The sequence below is a fragment of the Helianthus annuus genome, chromosome 7 (genome assembly GCF_002127325.2).
Source record: "Helianthus annuus cultivar XRQ/B chromosome 7, HanXRQr2.0-SUNRISE, whole genome shotgun sequence".
Lineage (NCBI taxonomy): Eukaryota > Viridiplantae > Streptophyta > Magnoliopsida > Asterales > Asteraceae > Helianthus > Helianthus annuus.
The window spans coordinates 68434057-68457373 of NC_035439.2; the positions used below are offsets into that span (position 1 = coordinate 68434057).

The following is a 23317-nucleotide window of genomic DNA, read 5'->3' on the forward strand; positions in this document are numbered from 1 at the left end:
CACACAGAACATAACACATTCCCTAACACATAAACATGAATAAAAAAACAATAATAAGAGTGGAACAGACTCCCCTAGTTTAACGTGTAGAATCCTCATGCGTCATGTCCACCACGACCGTATAGCATTCCATTCGCGGCCGTGTCCACACGTCCTCAGGTCAATCTCTACAATTAGTGTTCAGATCATCCTCGTCCAAATGGAGATTGAGTATGGACAGTTCTGACTGAACTCTGATCCATGCATTGTCCGCAACTGCATCTAGAACGTATCGGGACTTCACCAAACATCCCCACACTTGGACCATTGCATCCGTATAGATTAATAACCTGGTAACCTGCAACAATACTCACGCAAAATAAAACAAAACAAATATACACTACTCTACATCCTCGGGCAGCCTCCCGAGAGCGCTAAGTTTATAGGTCTTCAGCCAGACCGTACCTGATATACCCTTATGGTGGTCGAGTGGGATGTTTGTGTCCCATGGCCTCTACGTATGTACTCCGCCAGTGCTCCGGTAAGTCGTCCATTGTTTTCCACATTGGACCAAATAACTTTAACCTCCGTTTTGCATTATCACACTCAGGCGGCTTCTTTGTCTTCTTCTTCCCTCGTAGCTTCCCTTTGTCTGTTTTACACTCCTCATGCGCCACACTTTCCTTTTTCCTTACTGCTTCGCTTCCTGCCACTTCAAACCTGTCAACCAATAAACACTCCTGTTTGGTTTGAATCTCCTTTGCAGGAGAGACATTTTCATCACCATTTTCAACTTTTGAGCGTTCACCTGAAATGGGAGGATTAGTGGCATCTGAAAACACATTTAACCGTAATTCACGGTCACCAAGCTTCATACTTACTGTTCCATCAACACAATTGATAATCGCATGAGCAGTCGCTAAGAACGGTCTACCCAGAATGACTGGAGGGTGCGTGTTCTTTGAACTTATGGTACAATCAAGCACTAAGAAGTCAACTGGGTAGTAACACTCTTCTACCTTCACAATTACATCCCTTACAATTCCCCTCGGACACATGGGAGTTTGATCAGCCAACACCACGGTGGTGTTAACCTTTTGTAATGGACCAAAATCATATTGGTCATACAGACTCCCTGGTAGGATGCTAACACACGCTCCAAGATCCAACAGTGCCCTCTCTATTTTAAATTCACCCACTTGTACGGAAATAATGGGTGCTCCTGGATCTTGGAGTTTGGGGGGAAGGGTACCTAACAAAACGGCATTCACATTTGAAGTCAAATCAAGTTTTTTAGGAAACTTGTGAAGTCGTTTTTGGGTACTTAACTCTATCAAACACTCCACATGATCGGGACTATCTTTAATCACATCGAGTAAGGGTAGATTAATTTTAGCTTGTTTAAAACTTTCCCACCTCTCATCCCTTGGTGGGTCCCGATCATGTTGCGAATCCAATCTATTACCAACATCCTCCACCACCTCCTCAACTAATTGTGATGGTGGAGTAATTGTGACACTACCAATTTCAGAAGTCGGAAGAATACTTACCGCGTTGATGTGCACATTTCTTCCATTTTTCGAGCTAGATGACTGATGTACTGGATTCACTGTGGTAGTACTTGGCAACTTACCTGGATCTCTTCTCAGCTGGGCTAGATCCTCTGCTAACTGCCCCAACTGCTTCTGCATTGCTTCAGACGTTTTGTCCCGGACTTCATTATCTTTCTGGATATCCTTCATAAACTTCATAATAGCATCCAATTTTTTGTCACTCGTTCAACTGCTAGCACTTGAGAAGTTCCCTTGCTGATTACCTTGATTATATGGGCCCTGATTTTGGTAATTTCCTTGAGAGTAATTACCTTGACGACTCTGATACTGTTGGCCTCCTTGCATGGGTACCTGAAAATTAGGGTTCATTTGATTAGCAGAATTACCATAACTAAAATTGGGGTGGTTTCGCAAACCTGGATGATATGTATTTGATTTCATATCATATTGTTTTCGTTCGTCGAATACTTGATCCACCTCTTCATTCAGACCCATCCTTGCGATACACTCTCCAACCCGGTGTCCTAACTCACCACAATCTGTACATACTGCGAACGCATTAGCTGCCCTAACTTCAGCTCCCTTTCCCAACTTCATCTGAGCGACCTGTCGCTCTAATAGCAAATTCTGTTGTTTCAATTTCTCAACCCGTTCTTCAGCTTCATAATCAATTGCTCTCGATGATGTTGATCTTGCTCTCCTGCTAGACTGTGCCTGTCTTTTTGAAGTGGTACTCTGTCTTTCCAATTATGCCCAATCTGCAGCTTCTGTATTGGTGAGAAATGTACCATTACTGATGGCTATGAGATCTCTCACATCATCAGGAAGTAGCCCATCGTAGAATGCTTTGATTAGTTCCCACGTCTGAATGCCATGGTGGGGGCATTTCCTAAGAAACTCCTTTAGCCTTGTGAATGCCTCATGGAACGCTTCCCCTGAATGTTGCTGGAGTGATCTAATTGCATCCCGAGCATCACTGGTTCTATTCATGGTGTAGTATTCTTTCAAGAATACCTGCTGCATCTCTTGCCAAGTATAGATACTACCTGGAGGTAATGTCGCGAACCATTGGCGTGCTTTGTCTTTCAAGGTGAACTGAAACAGCATCAACTTAACTTCATCCTTTGTAAAACCCGAAGCTCCTATAGTTTGGCAAATTGAATCAAAACTTGCTATCTGCAAGTAAGGTTCTTCGGTTCTTTTTCCATAGAATTCTGGCAAATGGCTTAAGTATTGAGGCCTCACCTCGAAAGGTCTATTATTGTTTCCCACCGGTGTAACTATGGCTGATGAGTTGGGTACTACAACGGGTCGACAATGACCTTCAACACCTTGAATTGGTGCCCCTTGAACGACTTGTGGTACACCATCCACAAACTGTATCTGATCGCCTCCAACCAGATTATTAGCTCTTTGATTCCCCGCACTGAATTGCGGAACTCCATGTTGAGTTAGATTTTGTAGAATCGGGTGCGGGATGTGATTTCTTTGATTGACCTGTTGTTGTGTCGGATAGCCCTGATTCACATTATACCCTTCATCATATCTGTAGTCAGCATATATCCCATCATACTGATTCTGATAATCATCTTCTTCCCAACCAGATTCCCAAGTGTGCATACTGCCTTCTCTGTGTTCGAAACCCACATCATACCCATGTTGATGTTGTGGTTGGTTGTGACGAATGATCCCCCCATGTCGGAGGTTTAGATTCCCATGTTGGTTTTATGGGCCTGGGTTGAATTGTGGAAAAGGTTGTGGTGGTGGTTGATTTTGGTTTTGATTATTCGGTTGATTTTGGTTTTGGTTTTGAGGGATTGGTGGATCTGGAATGGGTGGGATTAGTTCGTTCTATGGAGCTTGGTGTTGTGGCTCTTGGTCAGCCATCTCGTGAGCTGCCTGTTCAATGTCTTGAGCAACTGTTGACGACTGAGCTTTAGCTTTCACTGCTGAACGTAGAAGAACGAGATTCTGTCGAGCAGTCTTTTCTATTTCTAGATCAAACAATAACGGTGATAATTTCTTTGAAAACCGGGTATGCATGCAACACGAGAATCACCTGCACACAGACAAACAAGAAACCGAGCGTAATATTGAACTAAAGAAATAAAAGACAAACAAAAGGAAATATTTTTGGAATTTTGGGTTTTCTAATTTTTAGGTTTTTTGAATTTTTTAATAAAAACAACTAACTAAACTAAGCGCACCGATTCCCCGGCAACAGCGTCATTTTGATCAATGTCGTAAGGTCGGTCAAAAATAAAGTTAAAAGTGTCCTATTCACCTTTTACTAGTAAAGGGTAAGTAGGGTGTCTAATCCACGGGGAATCAGTGGAAAGTACAGAAGCTCATTGTTTTAGCTATCATCTATGTCTAAACTAATTGCTTTTTTCAGTTTTGAAAATAACTATGAAAACAAATATAAATTAATATTGTAAACAGTTGTAAGAAGAGGGACCAATCTCCGGGTTTTCGAGTTGTGTAGAAACACGGGTAACCTAATTACTACCAATTGGAAATCACATAGACATGATTTGCTAACTACTTGTTTTGATAAATAATTAACAGATAATATATTTAATTGCAATGATCCACGATCGAAACCGAAAGATTGATGCAACTGAATAGTAACCTAGATAATTACCAATCCTAGATTTCATAAACATGGACAAGTTCAATGGTTAAAAGTTGAAGACAATGACAACTTAGAATTTAATCCCAATTGTTGACGACAAAACCAAATAACTGATGAACAAGTATGCAAATGATAATCCAACAATGTTTAATCAAAAACAAATAAACAATAAAGATAAACTAACCGAATGATTAGTCAAATCTCAATCCAAAAGTTTGTAAAACTAAGTCAACCTGGTTCCTAACACAAATCCTAGTCCCGGAGATGATCACGGGTGGTTTAGCCGCTCATGTTCTTGATTTGATCTTCAATCTTGATGAGGAATTGCATGATTGATGATTGGGTTGAGGTTGTGAACTCCAAAATTCGTCCTTGGGAAGTGGAAAACGGCTAGGGTTAATGATAATTTCGTTTGGGGAATGTTTGTGCTTAAATATGGTGGAAAAACAAGAAACTCGCAAGTCAGATCTGGGTTCAGCGCCCAGTGCGCCAAAAAAGCGCCTACTGCGCCAAATGGTACTTTGCTTCTGTGGTGCGCTGAAATCAGCGCCTAGTGGCGCCGATTGCTACCAAACTTCCCATTTTTCATATTTTGGCCTTCCAACTTGTGTGTATGCTTCCAATACTCCATAATGCTTCCCGAAAACCTTCCGTCAAGCTCCAAAAGCCATCCGTTATGCTCCGAGTACATGCAAATCAAAACCAACTCAAAGTAACCCGTTTTCATACACATAATCATGTAAAACCTCATAATTAAACACTTTAAAACATGATTAAATACCCTCACATCAGTTTTCATTGACGACTTCTCTATCTTCAGTGATTCATTCGACCAATATCTTGATAACCTTGAACGAATGCTAGCTAGATGTGAGGAGACTAACCTCGACCTTAATTGGGAAAAGTGCCATTTTATGGTCATAGAGGGGATAGTACTCGGTCACAAAATCTCCAGCGCAGGTATGGAAGTTGCTCGTGCAAAAATCGATAATATTTCCCCACTACCTCCTCCATCATTACTTTGAGCCATACAAAGCTTCCTAGGACATGCCAGATTCTATAGGTGATTTATCAAATACTTTTCCAAAATCTCTCGACCTCTAACCAAGCTACTTGAAAAAGATGCCCAATTCACCTTTGACAAGGATTGCACGACAGTTGGAAACCTTTTGAGATCATGTGTGATGCCAACGATTTTGCAGTTGGAGCAGTTCTGGGACAAAGAAAGGAAACACATTTCCATCCCATATACTACGCTAGTGAGACTCATAATGGACGCTCACAAAAATTACATAACTACCGAAAAAGAGTTGCTAGCTGTAGTATTCGCATTTGATAAATTATGTTCCTATCGTCTGCTCTCCAAAACTTGTCACGACCGCCGACTCACCCTGGACGGAATCAGGTGCCGTGAGCAGTCCAGTGGTACCGGTGATTATTTTTTTTTTAAATATTGCAGCGGAAATTTCATCAGGACCGTCAGTTAGGAAAAATATCAGAGTTTAGAAAACACAGCATTTTATTTAAATAGATGGAATCAATTCCATTTTTACAAAGGTAGCTTTTAATAAAAACAATATTTCTTAATTTGATTTAATTAATAAAATAAGCCACTTCTCGAAGTCCTTCAGTGCCGGATCCAATCCTTACTCCAATTTACTGTAATTACCTGAAACGCGTTTTAAAAAGGTTTTGTCAGCGGGAAATACTGAGTGAATCATTCATTTTGCTGAAAACGACACATTTGTTATAATTCACAGTATTAAGAGAGATTACAATGTTTCTGATATCAAACCAACTACCCACAGTATTTGTCACTCGACTTATTTCAGTGACTGTGGTCATATCCCCCATTGGCTGCCCCAATGGTGACGATTATCACTAATTAGGTTCGCTCACCTAAAGTGATAACAACAGTAGTAATGTGCACAATACCCCACATACCGGCTGTAATTTGGTAATTACATAAACTTAATCACTGTAATTATAATTCTGAAAATAATTTGGAGTATTGTAAAACAGTTGATAAAAAGAGAATGACTCACAGTATAAGCATGCAGATTCATACGAGCAAAATTTAGTCTACAGATAAGCCTTGATATATTGCAGATTTATACAGGCAGAGCTTTAGCCTATTAATTAGCCTTGTAACCTAGTGCACACGAACTAGGTAAGTAACTAATACAGCTTTTACGATAACTCACGAGATTAAAACCCTCACAACGAATGACAAAGTGTAATCACTTAAACATCCATCGGATTCACAACGAATGACAGAGTCTACCCCGAGTTTGGGCGGCACTCAAACATCCTGTCGGAATCACGATTAATGACAAAGGATAACACTTAAACATCCTGTCGGATAGTTTCAGTCGATCGGATATTGAATCGTAGCAGCGATCGAGTTAATACCCTGTATCGTGGCAGCATTTCGTGATTGTGTGGTTTGGTAGTAAACGGACTATAACTCGGCGTACGAATTGAATTCTAACGTCGCTCCAATGCAGAAATTCAAGTCCCACAACCTACTATTTATAGCTGGAAAATCGACCCCCTCGCGTGTCGTGACAGGAACATGTGCACCTGTCGCGTGGTGCGACGGGTCTATTTTCTAGCCTAGGGTGGACACGTTTAGGGGTAGCTTGGCTGAGTTGATTGTACGAATAAATTCACATTTTACAGCGAATTATGAAGATAATTATCAGCTAGGGTTTACCCCCCTTGAGTTTTAACCCTGATCCTGATTCCGATTGTTATGAAAATTTTTAGGAGTTGTGCAGGATTACTTGGGTGTCTCAACTAGGGTTTCCTATTGGGCAAAATATAATAATAGATATGACTTTTGATGAGAGTTGTTTACAAAATAGAATAATAAATAATAGTTTTGAATAAATCACAAAAAGGAAATAAAATGGTGAGAAAAGAGAATGGACCCACTTTGTAACTTTAGGGTTCTACTAGAAAATCTCTTGGTATAAATTTTGGGTGTAACTTCTGAGTTATTAAAAATATATAATGCACTCGTGGTAAGTATAGTACCTCTATTCAACCTTGTTCCGAAGTCCCGAGATAGAATCCCAACAACTTAGTCGGGCAGAGCCCTGACATATGTTATGAGGCTTAGATCAATCGGAAAGGGTAGCGGTGATCGAGAGTTAAAATACTTAAAATGGGCAGAACCTTATTATTAATATAAGGGAAAAATATATATATATTTTTGAGAGAGTAGGCGACATATGTAAAAAGAAAAGAAAAGGACTGAACAAACTTTCGATGAGATGCACTACTCTTATTTATACTACTTCTAGATTTGAATGTACGCAATTTAGGAATACATAGTGCATAGCAATTGAGACACGTATTGAAGGTTTGAGACACCTATCCATAACTTCATTACTATTTGGAATATTAAATTTATATTATTATTATTTGTCCACGTACAGTAACTTATGAAGTTGATATATTATATTTTATTATTTCGTTGTGAATCATGCATACACACACTTATGCATGAGGTTTACTATTTTTAAAATTGAATTTAGATTTAATATTTTATTGTTATAATTAATTTAACAGCTTCACTTATTTGGTGCGTATAACTTCTTAAATACGACGTTTTATAAAATAATAATTACGTTATTAGAACGAGAATATTTTTGTCTACATTTTGAACCAAGTTTCATTAAAAACAGAGTAGGTTCAAAATACAATATATTTTTATATTTTTAATTTGTATACGGTTACTAGACCCGTTTAGGTACTTCATATTTCTTACAGTCAACCTACCCGTAAGTTACCTGTCTAATAGTATAAATTTTTATAGACTTTTATTTTATTAGAAAGGGCACTCATATACAAGCCAATTAATTAATATAATATTTCAACCAAAAATAATGTTTAAAACTATTTGGGTTGAATATTTATATTAAAAATAAACTAGTTACTAGTTACTAGTTACTAGTGGTTAATAAATTTAACCAAACTCATAATTCTTATATAAAAATAGGAATGTTACATTCTCCCCACCTTGTTTTAAATCTCGTCCTCGAGATTTGGGTTACGATATTTCTTTTAGACTTATGTCGTATTTTAGTTAATAAAAACAATATTTAGGTAGATGGCACATAATCAAAATATCTAATTTTGTGAATACAAGTTGTATAATAAGTAGGATTCAATGGTTCAACTGAATTAGTTCAAGAAATCGATGACAAACAAAATGAGATGGAATGATATAATTTCTAAAATGACTAGGTTCAAACAATAGATATTTCAAATGAATGTGAAGGACTTTTAGAATCAATAAAAATTCTTTGTCAAAAGAAAGCTTATTTTGATTGGCAACTGAGGAAGGTTTAGAATTGATAGGTTCAAATGAAATGAAAGCATGAAAAATGATTTGTCAAATATTGAAGTATGAAAAATCAATGTGCTGAGATAAGTGAATTGCAAAGATACACCAAAAGACAATAGAGTTAGTGTATCTTTGTTTAGAGTTTTCAAGTTGTTTTAATTATGAAACAATGTGATAGTACATTATTAGTGACTATATTTTTCATACTATGTCCTAGAGATGGAAATATAATAAGAACAAGTTGTTTTGGGCTGACCAACCATCATATTATAGTACTAAAGCAAATGTAATATATATTATTTGTTACGCGTTTTTACTATATGTAAAAGGGTCACTACTTTTGAATAAAATATTTTAGTATTTTACTATATTATGGAAAATAACTTATATTTACTATGTAATATATTTTTACAAAATACCGTAATGAAGTTAAAAGGCGTAAAAATATATTATTTTTTTATTTTTTTTGTTTTTTTATTTTTTTTATAAAAATATTTGTATAATATTTTGTAAATATATAATACTTAATTGATCGATTCTATGTGATTACTTATTTTCATTTTGAAATCATATAATGTTATGAATGTATTTAAAAATGTTGTAATTAGGTGAAAACGGGGACTATTCTCAATATATTACAATGTTCTCCTAACCCAACGTAGTTGATGACTACTATATTATTCTTATATGGTTATTTTCTTGCCAGAGGGTTATGGTACATAGTTAGCACAAAACATGTGATACACAATTTTATATAATTTTATTCGTCCCTCTAATTCTTGTTATTGTTTTATGAGAATATGTTTTCTCTTTACAGTACAAGGTATATTTATAATTAAAATTTACTAAATAAGTATGATGACTTAATTTATATATATTAAATAGTTATTATCATGGTTGGATATTGGTTAGTGCTGCCTTGTTTAAGCATAGGTGGTCAGTCCATGCCTAACTAAGGCTAGGCTATTCAATACATGCCCCTGATAATAACTCTAGTATCTAAAATAATACTAATACTACTATTATTAATATATTATTACTAATAATAAAATTATTAATAATAGATAATTTAAACAAAAACTTAAATGAGAGTATACCTCAAACATAATTTTATACGTAAAAATATAAATCCTTTACTGGTTTAACAAGAATTTTAAGTATAGGAATACTATATTGTAAATAACGTAATTACTTGTATAAGTTTCCATATATAATCAATAAAATTTATATTTATAATGTTTATTGATTAATGATAATAAAGCAATAAATATCACGAAAGGCTCGATTGATGTTGTAAGAACTATTAAGAGATACACTAAAATAAATTTGTGTATCATTATCTTAGCACACGATTGTGTTAAGATTGCTTTTATAGAATAAATCTAAGCAGATTTAATATAAATAAATAAATAAATAATTAAATCCGATATTAGTGCAAACTTCAGATTTTGTGAAAACGTCACCACAAGATGATCGTGATCAAAGAAACGATTTAATGAAGTCGAACACCAAACAAGCATGTTATAGTTCAAGAGAATCAAAGTGCTTGTTGGGATTATTTCAAATATGACGGCCTGAAAATATCATATGGGACTTTGAATTTAAATACGTATTGCGAGCAAATTCAATTGGTTTGAATAAAACAAGTTTTAATAAGGAAGTTCGGACATGATTATAACAGAAACCATGTATACGTTTTAAAAGAAAATCGAGTTTTTCAAGAAATTCATTGATTCGATATTAAAGAGTCATTGCTTTGTAGAAACGCGGTTTACAATGCAAAGATCAAGTATAGCAAAATGAGATTTGAACTTTTGATAAAACAACAAATTTGGAATGAAGCCCTCCAATGGTTTTCATAACTCAAACGAACAACATGTGCAACAAATAGTGCATGTGTAACGTGTGGATTTACCAAGAAATGAAATAGATCAATATTTGCTACTATGAAAGAAATTCTCATGGTATGATGACTATTAGAGGAAGTAGAAATGCGAAAGTCAACTTATTATATGCAGAAGTCAGAATTTCAACGAAAAGAAATATAAGAACTTTTATCTGGAATTTTGTGTGATAATCGTTGTTAAATGACATTACCAAGGAATGTCAAATAAAATGAAATAGGGGAATTTGCAAAGGTGTATGTGACTCCTTTTGCAGGGATAATAATTATGACTCTGATTTAGACTGTGCACCGATGGTTGTAAAAATTTTGTTCCAACATACCTTAGCGAGATTCATGTTGTTTATAGGATCACAGGGCAAAGTGCTACTTTTTAGTTCTTCTACTGACGGAATTAGCATTGGTGTTGTCGTGCCCAATTATATTTTCCAAAGGTCTTGCCTTGGAAGTCGTGTGTGATATACTTTGACGTCTTGTGGACGTACAATTTTAAGTTTCATGTGTTTTCTTGTGCACTAGCACAACTTTACAGGTTTCTTACTTGCGTTAATAGTTTATGATAACACATTGGTAATTCTTGTATTTTTGGATGATGTTTCAACTTAAAGGGTTTCCATTGTTTATTTTGTCACACGAGCTACGAGACAAATGATCAAACGAAATAATGTTTGATATCGGAAAAGAGATTCCTGAAAAAGAATTTAGATTTATTATTGACACATCTGCTTGTGCTTTATTCTTAATTGACTTTTGGAATTTCTTATAGATATACATATCTATATAATCATATATTTCACATGCTATAATATACATACCCTTTATAAGGTCAATGTATTTAACAGATTCATATTTCCAAAAACAAGTCAGATATTAGGTCATGATATTATTTAGGAAAATCTTGTCACTTGTTTGACATACTATATACCCCGTCTTATCCGGTTCACACCGGAGAGGTAATCTTAGTATATCCAGACAAGCTGGAGAGTCTGCTACACCATACCCAGTCTTGCCGGAGAAAATTTTCGATTTCCCATAAATGGTATCTTTTCAAGGTTTTAAAAGTGCCTCTTTTATTAGGACTTTTGTCCAAAATCAAGGAAATTTGTATTTCCATAACATATCTTTATTCTAGACCAAGCAATATCAAATAAGCTAGGATTAATAGCAATTAAGTGTTATTGCTTATTTATCATATCTTGCAATATTCTAATTACCATTCTTATGGTATATCAATATTCATTACTTTATACTTATATAAGTAATTTATCTTGAAGCTTATATTAAGGCAAAATTCTTAAGTTCAAGTCTAAATATCGTCCTTAGTGCTATCAGATAATATTAAGTTCCTAATTCTCCGTTTAAACTTAGATATTATTACATCACCTAATTGCTTTAAATAAGTGGCTTAGCTTATACTAAGGCATCTTTTCTTATGTTCAAGTCTAAATGCTATCAGATGTGCTACCTGTTAATAGCAATATCCTAACTCTTTTATTTAAGCTTAAGTATTATTATCACAACACTTATAGGCTTAAAGTAGTGGCTCTGATACCACCTTTACTGTCACGACCCCCGACCCACCCTGGACGGAATCAGGTGCCGTGAGCAGTCCAGTGGTACCGGTGATTATTTTTTTTATATATTGCAGCGGAAATTTCATCAGGACCGTGAGTTAGGAAAAATATCAGAGTTTAGAAAACACCGGATTTTATTTAAATAGATGGAATAAATTTCATTTTTACAAAGGTAGCTTTTAATAAAAACAATATTTCTTAATTTGATTTAATTAATAAAATAAGTCATCTCTCGAAGTCCTTCAGTGCCAGATCCAATCCTTACTCCAATTTACTGTAATTACCTGAAACGCGTTTTAAAAAGGTTTTGTCAGCGGGAAATACTGAGTGAATCATTCATTTTGCTGAAAACGACACATTTGTTATAATTCATAGTATTAAGAGAGATTACAATGTTTCTGATATCAAACCAACTACCCATAGTATTTGTCACTCGACTTATTTCGGTGACTGTGGTCATATCCCCCATTGGCTGCCCCAATGGTGACGATTATCACTAATTAGGTTCGCTCACCTAAAGTGATAACAACAGTAGTAATGTGCACAATACCCCACATACCGGCTGTAATTTGGTGATTACATAAACTTAATCACTGTAATTATAATTCTGAAAATAATTTGGAGTATTGTAAAACAGTTGATAAAAAGAGAATGACTCACAGTATAAGCATGCAGATTCATACGAGCAAAGTTTAGTCTACAGATAAGCCTGCCTTGATATATTGCAGATTTATACAGGCAGAGCTTTAGCCTATTGATTAGCCTTGTAACCTAGTGCACACGAACTAGGTAAGTAACTATTACAGCTTTTACGATAACTCACGAGATTAAAACCCTCACAACGAATGACAAAGTGTAATCACTTAAACATCCATCAGATTCACAACGAATGACAGAGTCTACCCCGAGTTTGGGCGGCACTCAAACATCCTGTCGGAATCACGATTAATGACAAAGGATAACACTTAAACATCCTGTCGGATAGTTTCAGTCGATCGGATATTGAATCGTAGCAGCGATCGAGTTAATACCCTGTATCGTGGCAGCATTTCGTGATTGTGTGGGTTTGGTAGTTAACGGACTATAACTCGGCGTACGAATTGAATTCTAACATCGCTCCAATGCAGAAATTCAAGTCCCACAACCTACTATTTATAGCTGGAAAATCGACCCCCTCGCGTGTCGCGACAGGAACATGTGCACCCGTCGCGTGATGCGACGGGTCTATTTTCTAGCCTAGGGTGGACACGTTTAGGGGTAGCTTGGCTGAGTTGATTGTACGACTAAATTCACATTTTACAGCGAATTATGAAGATAATTATCAGCTAGGGTTTACCCCCCTTGAGTTTTAGGGGCCCTGATCGTGATTCTGATTGTTATGAAAATTTTTAGGAGTTGTGCAGGATTAGTTGGGTGTTTCAACTAGGGTTTCCTATTGGGCAAAATATAATAATAGATATGACTTTTAATGAGAGTTGTTTACAAAATAGAATAATAAATAATAGTTTTGAATAAATCACAAAAAGGAAATAAAATGGTGAGAAAAGAGAATGGACCCACTTTGTAACTTTAGGGTTCTACTAGAAAATCTCTTGGTATAAATTTTGGGTATAACTTCTGAGTTATAAAAAATATATAATGCACTCGTGGTAAGTATAGTACCCCTAATTCAACCTTGTCCCGAAATCCCGAGATAGAATCCACACAACTTAGTCGGGCAGAGCCCTGACATATGTTATGAGGCTTAGATCAATCGGAAAGGGTAGCGGTGATCGGGAGTTAAAATACTTAAAACGGGCAGAACCTTATTATTAGTATAAGGGACAAATATATATATATATATATATATATATATATATATATATATATATATATATATTTTTGAGAGAGTAGGCGACATATGTAAAAAGAAAAGAAAAGGACTGAACAAACTTTCGATGAGATGCACTACTCTTATTTATACTGCTTCTAGCTTTGAATGTACGCAATTTAGGAATACGTAGTGCATAGTAATTAAGACACGTATTGAAGGTTTGAGACACCTATCCATAACTTCATTACTATTTGAAATATTAAATTTATATTATTATTATTTGTCCACGTACAGTAACTTATATGAAGTTGATATATTATATTTTATTATTTCGTTATGAATCATGCATACACACACTTATGCATGAGGTTTACTATTTTTAAAAATAAACTAGTGGTATCAAGCCGGCGCGTTGCTCCGGAATTCACTGCGTAACACGACAGGGGTAAACGATGGTAATTTGGTCGGTATCAATTTGTTTCGTTATGGTACAAACACTCGTTATATAGTTGTAATAACCTACTGATAAAAAATAAGTAAATAAAATTGTGATATAATAAAAAAATACAACATTTGATTTACATCAAGGGAAGACAATTGTTAGGTAGGAATTGATTCGGCTCATTGTAACGGAAATTCTTCGACTTGTAGCAGTATAGGCACACAAACGCAAACTCAGAAAAATCTACTGTACAAATGTTAAAAGGTGAATGCAAGATGTAAAATGAACGTTGTAAATGCCTGCTAGATCAAATTGATACAAATACATTAGTTTACAACTTTAAAGATTGTGACAAAATGTTTAACAACAATAGAAGTGTCATATTGAAATGGAAGATATGAATCAGCTAAAGTATTAAAATGTTCAGCAACAAAATGTGAGTACCTTTCATTTGTCAAGCTGGTGCAATGTTTCGAAGGTTGTTCGATTTCTTTGCGAAACCTTTGTTATGAGTTGAATCGTCCTTTCCTGTGTGTGAGTAGTTTGGCCTAGGGATGAGCGAATGGTACCCGGTGCCAAACCAGTATCGTACCAGTATCAGTATCAGTACCAAACCGTACCGAGCCTTTTCGGTACACCTCATCCCTAGTTTGGCAAGGGTCTTCTAGTGTTTGTTGCGAAGCTATAACGCATCATATTAGTGAGACTATATTTGTAAAGATGCATCTTTAACCCGTTTGATTGTCAGATACTTCTTTATTTAAAAAAAAGCTTCCTTAATTCATTGGATTGACCAGACCTGTTCTATTTCTATATAAATTTATAAGGTTTAACCACTTAAACGAACTCAGTTTTTAATTCGTGTGTCATCATCCAAACAATCAACGTTCTAATGTACATCAGCTCTGATGGGGATACTTATTTAAGTAATACAACTTATTCTCTAAGTATCTGAAATTTTGGAAGGTGGCAAGAGTTTTTTTACCTGGTGTCTTGTAGCTTTGCTCGCATAAGGTAATTGTCACTCTCGATCTTAGCACTGTGAACTCTTCCAGCTTTCCTATGAAAAAGAAGAAATTCAATGCTTGTAAATCATAATAAAATTCAGCAAAGACAAAACAAAAAAATAACCTGCATCAATTTAACCAAAAGATCGTAACAATACAAATTCCAATACACAGAGTATTGACTATTCACAATCAGGAAAAGCAAAACCTCAATATCGATCACTTTTCGCATTCCAAAGTCGGCTCATTACTAAATTGCATGAAAGACATATATGAAATTCCCGCAAAATAAGAGCTACCACAGTTGGCCATTCCATGGTATATTTTCCCTCACCCTCAGACTTCCAGCCATGGTACAAACACTCGAGTCTTTTCTCAACAATTTGGCCCTCAGAAAGTTTTTATAGGTTAAACATAATTTACGTTCAACCATTATAACGCGAAGGTAAAAAAAAATTGTTGCTTTACTACCTTGTTACAACTTATAAAGAAAGAATTTGGTTTCTAATCAGCTGCAAATAAGTCAACTTCTTTGGAGCCCGATCAAGAACCTCTAACGCCCTGCTAGATGTATTTGGAGGCCTGTGAGAATAAATTTGATAACATTGCGTTAGCTATAGATTATTGGAGGGATTAAAATTAAACTATGAAAGTGAGTAATGATACATTTTTAGTTGATTGTTTTTAATGGATCTTTCCGTTCTAAGACTCTATACGAGAAAACAAATTTAAATAAGGTGAACTTGAATGTGCGAGTAAAAAGCTTGACATATACATTCTTATAAAGCTACGAAGTGAGTAATGATACATTTAAGTTGACTTTTTTTATAAATCTTTCAGTTCTAAAACTCTATATGAGAAAGCACATTTAAAAGCGACCACCTTACTTCCTTTCGGCGTTCGTACGAAGCATTCGATTCATGCAAATCAATTTCAGCCTTCTTGTTGCTATCCTCCATCAGCCACTTAAAATAAAAGGGAAAATTAGTTAAATCCTAACTACAACATATCCAATGGACATAAAAGATAAATAGCTTGGTATCAAGTAACAAAAGGAATAAAATCTCAGTTTCACTTCTAAGATCTAGATACTACAGTCTCGCATTATGGAATTTAAATTAGAAATCTGAATAGCTATAAATTATTTGACCAGCCAATTTCGACCACTCCTGTCAACGTCTATACGCCGGGAGCCGTGGGGTACACATATGTAGATGGAACAGAGCTATTCCCTTCCCCTACAAACGTACATTTTATTTTTTTAACAAAATAATTTTAGCTATAACGACTTATGACAATAAAATGGGCCACTTTCATTTACAAATCCTAAACAACTAAAGAAATTTCAAGCTAGAAAATGACTATCAGTTAGTTATGGAAAAAATGTTACAAAACAGCAACATTCTTCTAGTGACAATTGAGTACCAAAGTTTAGCAGGGATAGGAGATCTACTTGGACTTTAAAGTGTTGGGTCAAAGTTGTTCATATCGCAAATCCCCTAGGGCAGAGGAAAAAAAAGCAAGAGATCCTAGCTTTCTCTGTAAAAATCATGTTCCAAAAAAGGAAAAGAGCACGACCCAATAAAAAAGTGAACTCACCGGAATCTTAGAAACCCTAGCCGACACATTTCACCGCCACCGGTCACCTGTACCTCATCAGATCTGGCCCGTTCTGCAAGAGGACGGGAGATGCGTCTCACTGTTGCTTGTTTGTCGACTGTACATGGAAACCCTAAGCCGTCGCTGACCTAGTCTTGCACCACCACCATCGTTCATCTGCTAAACCCAACCATCGGCCTCTTTGTCGGTCTGCTACGGCCCGTTCCGACACCTTCGAGGATTTCTACATCTTTCGTTCTGTGGGTGGGAGGCGAGCATGCACCGGGGGCCAGTCGCCGGAGACTCGCTGACTCCGGATCTCTCTTTCTCGCTCTTTCTTCTCTTCCCATCTCTGTCTTTCTTTACCTTTGTATCACCCTCGTTGTTTCATCTGATGCCACTAAGGTCTTTTTGAGAAACATGTTCTCACCCATTTTGACGGTTTAACCACCGTCGCTGCCGCCGGAGACGTGGAAGCACCCTACCCTGCCTCTCTGTCTGCTATGTCGCATATCTTCTCTGATCTCTCTCTTTCAGGTCTCAGGAGGTTGGAAATCAGGGGAAGCAAGCCCCTCTACGTGGCACACACATCAAATGCCACAAGAGAACCACCCATCCCTTCATATGTGGCTGAATGAACAGATGCCAGCAGATCTTTGGCACTGTTCATTCAGTTTCCCTATTATCATATATGAATATGAATTAGATTTAATATTTTATTGTTATAATTAATTTAACAGCGTCACTTATTTGGTGCGTATAACTTCTAAAATACGACATTTTATAAAATAATAATTACGTTATTAGAACGAGAATATTTTTGTCTACATTTCGAACCAAGTTTCATTAAAAACAGAGTAGGTTCAAAATACAATATATTTTTATATTTTTAATTAGTATACGGTTACTAGGCCCGTTTAGGTGCTTCATATTTCTTACAGTCAAACTACCCGTAAGTTACCTGTCTAATAGTATAAATTTTTATAGACTTTTATTTTATTAGAAAGGGCACTCATATACAAGCCAATTAATTAATATAACATTTCAATCAAAAATAATGTTTAAAACTATTTGGGTTAAATATTTATATTAAAAATAAACTAGTTACTAGTTACTAGTGGTTAATAAATTTAACCAAACTCATAATTCTTATATAAAAAATAGGAACGTTACATTCTCCCCACCTTGTTTTAAATCTCGTCCTCGAGATTTGGGTTACGATATTTCTTTTAGACTTATGTCGTATTTTAGTTAATAAAAACAATATTTAGGTAGATGGCACATAATCAAAATATCTAATTTTGTGAATACAAGTTGTATAATAAGTAGGATTCAATGGTTCAATTGAATTAGTTCAAGAAATCGATGACAAACAAAATGAGATGGAATGATATAATTTCTAAAATGACTAGGTTCAAACCAATAGATATTTGAAATGAATGTGAAGGACTTTTAGAATCAATAAAAATTCTTTGTCAAAAGAAAGCTTATTTTGATTGGCAACTAAGGAAGGTTTAGAATTGATAGGTTCAAATGAAATGAAAGCATGAAAAATGATTTGTCAAATATTGAAGTATGAAAAATCAATGTGCTGAGATAAGTGAATTGCAAAGATACACCAAAAGACAATAGAGTTAGTATATCTTTGTTTAGAGTTTTCAAGTTGTTTTAATTATGAAACAATGTGATAGTACATTATTAGTGACTATATTTTTCATACTATGTTCTAGAGATGGAAATATAATAAGAACAAGTTGTTTTGGCATGACCAACCATTAAATTATAGTACTAAAGCAAATGTAATATATATTATTTGTTACGCGTTTTTACTATATGTAAAAGGGTCACTACTTTTAAATAAAATATTTTAATATTTTACTATATTATGGAAAATAACTTATATTTACTATGTAATATATTTTACAAAATACCATATTGAAGTTAAAAGGCGTAAAAATATATTATTTTTTTATTTTTTTTATTTTTTTATTTTTTTTACAAAAATATTTGTAAAATATTTTGTAAATATATAATACTTAATAGATCGATTCTATGTGATTACTTATTTTCATTTTAAAATCATATAATGTTATGAATGTATTTACAAATGTTGTAATTAGGTGAAAACGGGGACTATTCTCTATATATTACAATGTTCTCCTAACCCAACGTAGTTGATGACTACTATATTATTCTTTTCTGGTTATTTTCTTGCCAGAGGGTTATGGTACATAGTTAGCACAAAACATGTGATACACAATTTTATATAATTTTATTCGTCCCTCTAATTCTTGTTATTGTTTTATGAGAATATGTTTTCTCTTTACAGTACAAGGTATATTTATAATTAAAATTTACTAAATAAGTATGATGACTTAATTTATATACATTAAATAGTTATTATCATGGTTGGATATTGGTTAGTGCTGCCTTGTTTAAGCATAGGTGGCCAATCCATGCCTAACTAAGGCTAGGCTATTCAATACATGCCCCTGATAATAACTCTAGTGTCTAAAATAATACTAATACTACTATTATTAATATATTATTACTAATAATAAAATTATTAATAATAGATAACTTAAAAAAAAACTTAAATGAGAGTATACCTCAAAGATAATTTTATACGTAAAAATATAAATCCTTTACTGGTTTAACAAGAATTTTAAGTATAGGAATACTATATTGTAAATAACGTAATTACTTGTATAAGTTTCCATATATAATCAATAAAATTTATATTTATAATGTTTATTGATTAATGATAATAAAGCAATAAATATCACGAAAGGCTCGATAGATGTTGTAAGAACTATTAAGAGATACACTGAAATAAATTTGTGTATCATTATCTTAGCACACGATTGTGTTAAGATTGCTTTTATAGAATAAATCCAAGCGGATTCAATATAAATAAATAATTAAATAATTAAATCTGATATTAGTGCAAACTTCAGATTTTGTGAAAACGTCACCACAAGATGATCGTGATAAAAGAAACGATTTAATGAAGTCGAAGACCAAACAAGCATGTTATAGTTCAAGAGAATCAAAGTGCTTGTTGGGATTATTTCAAATATGACGGCCTGAAAATATCATATGGGACTTTGAATTTAAATACGTATTGCGAGCAAATTCAATTGGTTTGAATAAAACAAGCTTTAATAAGGAAGTTCGGACATGATTATAACAGAAACCTTGTATACCTTTTAAAAGAAAATCGAGTTTTTCAAGAAATTCATTGATTCGATATTAAAGAGTCATTGCTTTGTAGAAACGCGGTTTACAATGCAAAGATCAAGTATAGCAAAATGAGATTTGAACTTTTGATAAAACAACAAATTTGGAATGAAGCCCTCCAATGGTTTTCATAACTCAAACGAACCACATGTGCAACAAATAGTGCATGTGTAACGTGTGGATTTACCAAGAAATGAAATAGATCAATATTTGCTACTATGAAAGAAATTCTCATGGTATGATGACTATTAGAGGAAGTAGAAATGCGAAAGTCAACTTATTATATGCAGAAGTCAGAATTTCAACGAAAAGAAATATAAGAACTTTTACCTTAGTCAAAACCGCGTTAGAGGAGACCATGGAGCAGCCAACACCGCACGAAAGGTGTATGATGCAGGATTCTACTGGCCTACGATACACAAAGATGCCTTTACCTTAGTCAAAACATGTGACACATGTCAACAGGCATGCAACATCTCAGCAAGAAACGAAATGCCACAAAATAGCATTTTCATTTGGGAAATTTTTGATGTTCGGGGTTTGGATTTTATGGGACCATTTCCACCATCGAGAGGAAACAAATACATCCTTGTTTCTAAATGGCCTAAGGCCGAAGCTCTTCCTACTAATGATGGAAGAGTGGTAGTAAAATTCTTAAAAAAGTTATTCTCCCATTTTGGCACTCCAAAAGCCCTCATTAATGATAGAGGAACCCATTTTTGCAATTTGCAAATGGAAAAAGCTCTAGCACGATACGGGGTATCTCACCGACTCTCAACTGCTTATAATCCCCAAACCAACGGTAAAGCCGAAGTGCCAATCGAGGTTTAAAAAGGATCTTAGAAAAACTGTGGGTCAAAACCAAAAAGAATGGGCAGACAAACTAGACGATGCTTTGTGGGCATTTCGAGCAGAACAGCAATAGGCACCAGCCCATATAAGTTTGTCTATGGAAAAAACTACCACATCCCAGTAGAAATTGAACACATGGCGTACTGGGCACTAAAAAATGTTAACTTGGTTCAAGAGACTTCAGGAAAAGATCGTCCGCACCAGTTAAATAAGTTAGATGAGCTACAAAATCAAGCATACTCAAACAAATTTCTTGACAATATATAAGCGGACCAAAGGAATTCAGAGAATGAGACCAAATGCTCCTCTTTAAATCTAGGCTACGACTTTTCCTTGGGAAACTCACGTCTAGATGGTCTGGACCTTTCACCATCCCCAAGGTCTACATGGGGCCCTAGAAATTAAGCCTTCAAATGGAGAACCATTCAAAGTCAATCGACAAAGGCTTAAATTTTATGAAGGATTCCATGAGGATGAAAAACAGAAATAACGTTACAAGAGATAGATAAGTGATTTGGTAACAAAAACTACTTGTATATATTTCTTTTATTATTATGTTATAACAATCCATCTTGTAGGTACATTTTGGAAGACCATGCCAAAAAGTCTACGAGCCAGGTAAAATGATCCAAGGTACCAAGTGGACAGAGAAACGACCATACTTTATTCTCAAAAAATAATAATTTTCACGTAAGACACGGGGTCGTGCCCACCAGGCATGGGGCCATGCCTACCTGTAGAGAGGATAAAACCGTTGTTTTCATTCGTTTCTTTCTCATAACTCACACGAACCATTTCTCTGCACCCACCGGTTCCCTGCCCGCTCCCGTAACTTTTTGACGATTTACTTCCATAATCTACCAATGAGGTATGTTCCTAACATCTATCTAAGTTAGATTATTGTTTTGCATGTAGATTAACATCAAGATTTGGAGAAAAAATTAGTGTTCTTGAACTTGACCTGTGTTAATCCGAAATTATTTCTTAGATCTTGTTACTAGTAGACTATAGAAGTGTTTTGAAGAGTAAAACATCAAACCATTGTGGAAAATACAGAAGATTTCAAGTAATTTATGAAAATCCTTGTCCATAACCGAAAAATCTAAAAATTAAGGGGTTAAACAGGTTGTTTACTTGAAATTGACACTTAAGGTTTGTTTTTCAGGGAAAACCACACATGGGGGACATTGAACTTTTCAAAGCCGACTCAAAAGTCTCAAATTTTTGTGCAAACAATAGGTTCACATGGGGCCATGCTTCCTAGGAACGGGGTTGTGCCCTTCGAAACTCTGTAGACACGGGGCCGTGCCTCTGAAACACGAGGTCGTGTGAAGACCCCAATATTTCTGTTTTTTGCAATTTTTGCTGCACCTAACTGTTTATATGTTCCCTTTTTACAGGCAAATGAATGCCCACAAGTAGTTGAGGTTCAAAGCTGCACATGGAGCATGCGAAGCCCGCATGGAAAGACTAAATGCACGACATGAGGAACCTCCAAGACAAGTGTGCTACAACACATTGGAAACAGTTGGCCAAAGGGAGAGTTATGACAATATAGTGACAGGACCTCTACGTGTCTTTATAGAAACTGAGCTTCAATCAGTTTATGAATTCAACTTGGAGGTCGTTGCGATCCATTTCAGGTGTGGGGGTGATTGGTATAGAATCTCTATGGCTCAGTTTGGTGTGGATGTTGGGATCTACACTGAGGAAGAAATTTCTAAGCCCATTATCATGGATAGCCTCCGTGAAATGGGAATATCAAGCTTTCAGGTTATTCAGATAGTGATTTTGCTGGTTGTAACACCACAAGGAAGTCCATATCATGAAGGTGTCAATTTCTAGGCAATTTCTTAGTATCTTGGCAAAGCAAAAATAAACTCACAAGCAAAGGGGATGAGCCTATTTTAGATAAGTCCACATCTGTTACTCAAACCTTTGTTGCTGAGCCCACTGCTCCTGGTGATCATAACACCACAACTGGTGTTGTGAAACCCACGTCAGCCAAACCCAAAAAGAAACTTATCCAATCCAAAAAGCTAACCAAAACCAAACAAAACAAAATGGGTCCTCTGGAAGATGAGATCCCAGAGGCTAACCCAGTGACAACACAAATGTCACTTGAAACCACTGCTGCTACTTCCTCACAGTAGTTGGAAAGATCTCAACCCATCCAAACTCCTCATGTATCCTCACAAAAGGACCATGTTGTAAGCACAGGGACACTACATCATGAAGCATACCTTTCATTTGAAAATATGCTTAAAAGCCCCTCTCCCAGGGTAATGTCACTTTCTACACCACAACTCTCTCCCCAAATTCCACCAACAATAATACCTCTGTTTGAAGCAATTGAAATTCAGACC

The 23317-nt window shown here is 35.3% G+C and overlaps 1 protein-coding gene and 1 long non-coding RNA gene across 2 annotated transcripts; both read right to left on the minus strand.

Annotated features, from left to right (window-relative positions):
* Positions 1–455: 455 nt before the first annotated feature.
* Positions 456–1730, minus strand: LOC110887612. The gene has a single exon (XM_022135189.1). It carries the CDS (start codon positions 1728–1730, stop codon positions 456–458), a length of 1275 nt encoding a protein of 424 aa, XP_021990881.1.
* A 12587-nt stretch (positions 1731–14317) lies between these two features.
* On the minus strand, positions 14318–17522 carry LOC110889311. The gene is made up of 3 exons (XR_002563530.2): positions 16860–17522; positions 16143–16225; positions 14318–15842 (listed from the first exon to the last, which is right to left on the minus strand). It is a non-coding gene; the product is annotated as an uncharacterized LOC110889311 (long non-coding RNA).
* Between the last annotated feature and the right edge of the window lie 5795 nt (positions 17523–23317).